The sequence below is a fragment of the Papaver somniferum genome, chromosome 10 (assembly GCF_003573695.1).
Source record: "Papaver somniferum cultivar HN1 chromosome 10, ASM357369v1, whole genome shotgun sequence".
In the NCBI taxonomy this organism is placed as follows: Eukaryota; Viridiplantae; Streptophyta; class Magnoliopsida; order Ranunculales; family Papaveraceae; genus Papaver; species Papaver somniferum.
Genome location: NC_039367.1, coordinates 150,212,329 through 150,219,102, shown reverse-complemented (window position 1 = coordinate 150,219,102; position 6,774 = coordinate 150,212,329). Strand labels below are relative to the sequence as shown.

The window sequence follows — 6,774 nt, the reverse complement described above, 5'->3', positions numbered from 1 at the left end:
TCAAGACTCTCCACTATGAGCAAATGCCAAATTTTCATCTCATCTGATCTATCAGTAATGTTTCATTGTGAATGGTTTACAATTTCTTCTCCTTCAACACGTTTATTTTTCAAAAAAAAAATAAAAAAAAATGGTTACTCATCAATAGCATAATAGTATTTCCTCTCAAGACAATAGTCTAAAATCAGCACAACATCGGGGCTTCATCCTGTTTCAAGCCTTGACGTTCGAGCATCCGCAGCGTTTTTTAGATTTTTAGTTCCCATCAGAAGCTTGATGCCGGGATGGATCTGTGGTTCCAGGTACATTTGAAGAATGATTCCTGATTCCAGGATTTGGATGTGAAAAGGGTGAAATCTAGGGCTTGATCCTGTTTCATAGATCATCGATGTAGTAAATTATCGACTAAAAGTAAAGGCATATTAGGATTTCAGATTTATTTAAGAAATTAGTTAGTTTACTTGGTGAGGTTTTAAAATTTTGGGATTTGTTTCAAATTAGAAAAATTATATGTGAAAAACAACATTGGGTATGCTTGTTATATTGCTTATTGTATACAATGTAAGAAGAAGTTTTACAATCAACTTGATTTGAAGATGTCTTTGGTCTTCAGTCACTGGTTTTGGTGGCTATTACAAATTTTTTGCTCATTTCATATATGCTTCTTAATTGTATAATTAATCAAGCATCAACAGCTACATGACATAAACAATCCAAAACATCATATATGTATTAATATGGGTTTTTGTTCAGTGACTTCACAGGAATAATTGAGGACACAATTGTTGTGACAAAACAAATATGTCAGTTTTCGATTTCTTGATTCAAAATCTAGATGAATGTATATTTTTTCCGGTCATGATTCCAAAATAAACTTTGGTTCCGCGTGTAATCATGTAAATTGGTTCGAGATTAATGTTCTTTCTAAAAGAGTTTATTTCTCCTTATCTACACTAACAGCATCCGCAGTCACGACCAAATTTGGTCCAAAAGAGAGTCAAAGTGGAAGGGACTAAAACTATATATGGTCTGGAAAACTAGGGTTTGAGACTAAATGTAGTCGTCAACCCAAACGAAATCAACATATAGTGGGACGCAGGTATTAATAGCATGTGAGGTTAGACGCGAGTATAATGAACGTTTGTACCCAGACACCAGTATAATTAACGTATGATAAGGGGGCGGAGATGAAATGAACGTTTGAATGGGGCGCAATTATTAGCTCCACCTAGTAAAACACATGTAATACCTACGCCTCAGAACATGCGTGGTTATTAATCCGCCCAAATGGGCCCTCTTATAAAGTGTGTCTGTTGTTTATACAACTTTCCATGAAACGCATCTAATACTTTCGTCTGTTGGTTGAGCGTGGTTATCATCCTCGTCTCATGCCTGGCGTTTGTAATATTTACGCCTCTCTCCAAGCGTGCACAATACTGATGTCCCATATGTACGTTCACAATACCCACGCCTCACTGTTATACGCGTGATATACTTATGCTTAACTTGGGGCGCTATTATATCGTCCCCCAGATTAAATTGTAGTCTTTCACCGTTGTGTTTCACCTCCACTATACCCAATTATTTTTAGCTTTTAGTATGGCTTTTAATATTTAGTCCCGTTCATGATTGTGGTTGCTCTAAGATGTTCTTCAGGTCTTTTCTTTTGTTTTTTATTTTTATATATATTCCTCAAAGATTTTCTCTTTTAAACTTATTAAATTTCATATTCAATTACAATTGGGTAAAGTGGGCCCAGCTGCTTCTCTTCGTGGAGTGTTCACCCGAAAAAGATTTATATCCCATAAAATTTCTCCCGAAAATTTTCCTACAACACACAAACTAGTGGAACCCAAAACCCATCCCTATATTTCCTTGGTGTAGACCCCCGATCTTCCGGAGAATTCTTGGTTGAATTCTTATGTTCATATCTCTTTTTCACTAGAAAATTCTCGACAAGACTGCTATTTTAATGCAACAAAAGTGAGCATTAGATACTTACACAGTGGCATAAGGATTTATTTTAAGGTGGAAGTATTTTTAAGATTTGGGAATAAAATGATTCCTAAAGTACAAATCATGAGAATTTGTGGAATTCGTGAAAACATGCATTGCTAAAGGGGATACCAACCACCATTGTGGAAGTCGTTGATGCTTTCTGTCGTATGAGTTTTAGTTTTAGTTTTTTTTTCTTGTTTTTAGGTAAATTGGGATTATATTATATTAGAGAAGGTTAACAAGAGGGCACCTTGTTTACACAAGGAGTAGAGCCATCTAGTGAAAGTTTTTATTCTTTACTCTTGCCGGAGATATTTGCACATCTAGAAGACTGAAGCTTAATGGAATTTGAACTTAGGATCGCATGGAGTTGCTCCAAGCCCTCCACCAAACACCTCAATAAATCGATGAGAACCAAGCCTATTAATTTATCTTATCTTATGCTTATTTTCTCCGAACATGAAGTTCTTATATCAAATAAACTAATCATAAATGAGGGAAAATATGCTAACAAAAGTTGGATGACTTGTGTATGTTTCCTTTTCTGTTGTTCATATAAATAATGGAAAAGATTCGTATCACAAATTTATTGGTAATATAACTTTGATATTTTTTTTTTTTTTGAAGCATTTATAACTTTGATATGTTGATTTGTGAACAAGGCTACGTCTAAGGTACTGGTGGGAACTAAAACATTTAAAAAATAATAGTTTATCTTTCAGGTTATCCTGGACCGAAATCATTCCAGGCACTTTTCGTCCAAGTCCAAGAATACGAATGATTTTGGTGGGGATCCTTCCTCGATTTGGAGATCACCCTCAATTTAGGACTAGATCATTAAGTAGTAAAATGGAAACTTTAATTTTGATTTTTATTAAAATAATGAATTTAATATTTTTAACTTTTAATATTTAAACTCCTTAAATTATTGTTTCTTTTCATATGTTTTTATCGGTTTCGTTTCTGTTTGACTAGGTTTTATATTTTTCTAATTAAACCTCAATATGTCTGACTACGTAAAAAAACTCATCCAAACTTTAACGAAGAACAGATTGAGGTTCGGCTAGGAAAAAAACCCAACCCTAGGTTTAGTATGTTCTTCTTATAAGTTCAGTTAGGAAAACAATTGGAAGAAAAAAAAACAACTAAGAAAACGTATTAAGTTTGACAAGAAAATACAAAGCGCAAGTCCTAGTTATAAATAACAAAATTTTTAAATTAAAAGAAAAGTTAAAATTAAAATAAAACTAGGTATTACCGGGGCCTACGACCCCAGCTCAACCTTTGTTATGAATGCCAATAGCCGGCTTTGCTAAATTTAATTAGATTAGAATTCTGAATGCATTTGGGAGTGACTCCCACTAATTAGAAATCTGTTTCAACCTTTAGCCCAGGCATGGAATCTATACGCTAAATTTGTTCTCTGTTACTTCTACTAAGTTTGTCCTCTGTCACATGGGTACATTTGAAAAATACGAATTGGCCAATAACCAATATGGTAAATAATTAATTTGTTATCATCCAAACACCGTATGAAAACATTTCCTAGTAATAAAAGTTTATGAATGATGCGGAATAGGATTAACTCCATCCAACTTGACTAATTATGCATCCAATGTTGTTCTCATGCCGTGCAATGGTAATATGGGCTACCTATTAATTAATATACACAGCTTCACTTTCTCATATGAAGTTGTTGGATCTTGGAGAAATTCTTCCGTACATGAAACATTTTTGTGGCTAGGCGCAAAACATGTGATTATACATATAGTTTTTGTACTAATTCTTCATTTCTTATGTATGTATTGACTATTTTCGATGGGATACTTATTCAGTTGAAGTTTTCGGATACATTAGAAAGGATTTTGTTAAGCTGGCTCCAGACATACACTACATCCTTCACAGCCTTGCGACAACTTTTATTGTACTTGTAACTTTCTATTTTCTTGGGAAGATGTTCAGCAATGTAACCGCTATAGCTACTCTTTTTCTTACTTGCACACTAATAGTACTTTATTATAGACTATAGAGGGTCGAACATATTTGATAGTAATCCATGTGTCCTATTACACCAACGAAACAAAAAGTAATGCACCTACCTATGTACCGGTGTAGGTGCATTACTTTGAATAATTTTGAGGTTCTTGTGCACGTTATCCCTAACTCTAATTACCTAAATTTGGTCTCCCTCCTTTAGCTCTGGTCACTATATTTAGAAGCTTGAAAATGGCGCACAGTCTGTCTAGCATTGGGAAACCCAGATTCACCGACTTGACCACTTCCTTTCACGATTTGGTGTATCCTTCACTGCGGCCAACTTCATATACTGGACCAACTTTTTGATGATGAATCTGTAATCGTGTCCAAGAAAATCCTCCCTTCATGGTCCCTTTATGGAAAAAAAAACAGCGTACCTAAGTAATGCATACTCCCTAAGCTTAAGAATCAATCTAAAATGTTGGTACATGTCTTCCTTTGGAGTACTGTAATGGTTCACTCTTAATAAGCCATTGAAAGATGAGTCATTGAGTCATAACTGATCGTTATTTGGACAGAAGACTCACATACATCGGAAACAGGAAATATTTACGCTAAAAGGTTTAGGTTATGGGTTAACGGTTAACCTGGATGGTTACATGTAGTTATGTTAAGATTGGATATAGTCGGGTCCTGGTGTGGTCAGGACGTTAAACTGATAGGTTAACTTCTAAGAATCTTGAGGTTAAGTGGTTTGGTATAGTCGGGCTGAGGTAACATCTCTGCCGTCCAAATTCGAAAAATCTTGATCGTCGTTTGTCCATCATAGACACCACCTTTCCTTAGAACATTAATATTTACAAATTAGGGATTGCCTCATTGCACAAGAAAATGCAAAGCGCAAGTCCTAGTTGCAATATTATGACTCCCCTTATCAATTGCCTCACTGCACTAGCATAGTATAGTTTGTTCTTCTCGGCTTTAGTTTTTAGGGATTTTGAAGGTGTTTAGTATATATGATGGAGCGCAACGATTGGAACATACTCATACCCCTCACTCTTATTTTGTGTAGAAGACCTGCCCTTTTTTTTTTTGTTTTTGAAGCATCGTACCTGCCTTGCTATTGATTTCCGTAGTATTTCATATTTTCTCTATATCTTTTCTTGTGACTAGAATTTATTTCTCGAATTTTTGGTCTTCTGTTGTTTGGTGATCACTTGGGAAGTCTACTCTTCAAGGATCATAAAGAAATTAATTCACGACGAAATAAATTTAGTTCATGTAGCTTGGGCTCACTTGGGTTGGTTTATCTTGATTAATTTTCAATTTAGTTCTTCATTTTGTTTTTCACTCTCACCCGGTACACCAGCAATAAAATTTTGCTTTCCAGGATTCTACTTCTTCTTGAAGTAGTTTGTTTTCCTCCTTTAATTTTAGTTTCAAATTCTCCATTGCAAGTTGCAGTTGTTGAACTTTCTCATTCATGCATTTATCAATGTCAACAATTTTTTCTTGAAGTTGCAAGAACTCAGTTAAATTCTTTTTTCGAGTGGTTATGTGTATGGAATTCTATTGCAACTGTTGGATAGAGATAAATTACAAAAAAGTCGGTAACTTTTTTGATAATATGAAATCAATTACTGACAACAACTTCTAATACGAAACTAATATTGATGGGGGTATAACATCCATCAAAGTCTGCTCAATTACGAATATTGTTCTTAATCCACGGTCACATTGGAGCTCCTTGCTTGTAAACATATGATCTTGCGAAACATAAGAATGCAACCAGCTCCAACATACTAAGTCCATCTAGAAACCAATAAAAGTAATCTAAATGCGCTTGATTCATGTTGTTTGCTAGCCATCCGTGTTGACCTCCTGCACTTGTTACCTTCTGAATGACATAAATAAGGAAGACATTGAAGAAATCTCCAATGCCGAATATAGTTGAGTACAGGGACAGACCCACACTCCTTATCTTATAGGGAACTTGATCATGGAAAAATTCTTGTAAGCCAACTTGGGCGAGTACAAGGGAAAGACCCGACAAGACATATTGTGGAACCAACCACCAGATAACCATAGGAACTGTTGCTTTTGGATCATTAATCAGTCCATACTTTTGAGCAATTTCAAGCCTTCTGTTCTCCACTATAGCTGCTACAACCATTGTTATGGATGAAACAAATATGCCACCACCAATTTTCTGAAGTGAAGTAATAGAGTTAGATTTGCCAGTAAAAGCTCGAGTGATTGTAACAAAGATGCGGTCATATGTTGCTGCAAATAGAACGACGGATACAGTGAGAAAGATTTGAATTGAAGCTGCGGGTATCTGAAAGTCTGGTTGTAGCGACCTGTCCATAGTGCTGCCTTGCTTAACAAAGAAGGTTATAACTTGAGCGTTCACTATGGGGTATGTTAAACATATAATCCATACCGGAACCAACCCCAGTGCAGCCTTTACATCTTTATACCTACTAAAGGTAGAGGACATCCCAGCTTTCCTTGATCCCGGTGTGTTATCATTAGTAGTTGGCTTCCCTTGCATGGTGATTTCCGATGACGGTGATGATCAGAATTAACAAAATCGTGTTTATCACTTTGGTTTCCTCGTCTGCAATAACAATCGTTTCTGATGGATGGTATCAGAGCGGTTTCGCTCATTGTATGACCAAAACTCGAGAGAGAGAGAAAAAGAAAAGAAAAATCATTGAGCAGTTAACAACACAAGCTACTGCGATAGCTACGTCAAACAATCGTTTGGCTGAACAATTGAGAAGTTGTTGGAGAAAG

At 35.6% G+C, this 6,774-nt stretch overlaps 1 protein-coding gene across 1 annotated transcript; it reads right to left on the bottom strand.

Annotated features, from left to right (window-relative positions):
- Positions 1-5,707: 5,707 nt before the first annotated feature.
- Positions 5,708-6,529, bottom strand: LOC113316520 (protein NRT1/ PTR FAMILY 5.10-like). The gene has a single exon (XM_026564682.1). The coding sequence runs from the start codon at positions 6,527-6,529 to the stop codon at positions 5,708-5,710; it is 822 nt and encodes a 273-aa protein (XP_026420467.1).
- Positions 6,530-6,774: the final 245 nt, after the last annotated feature.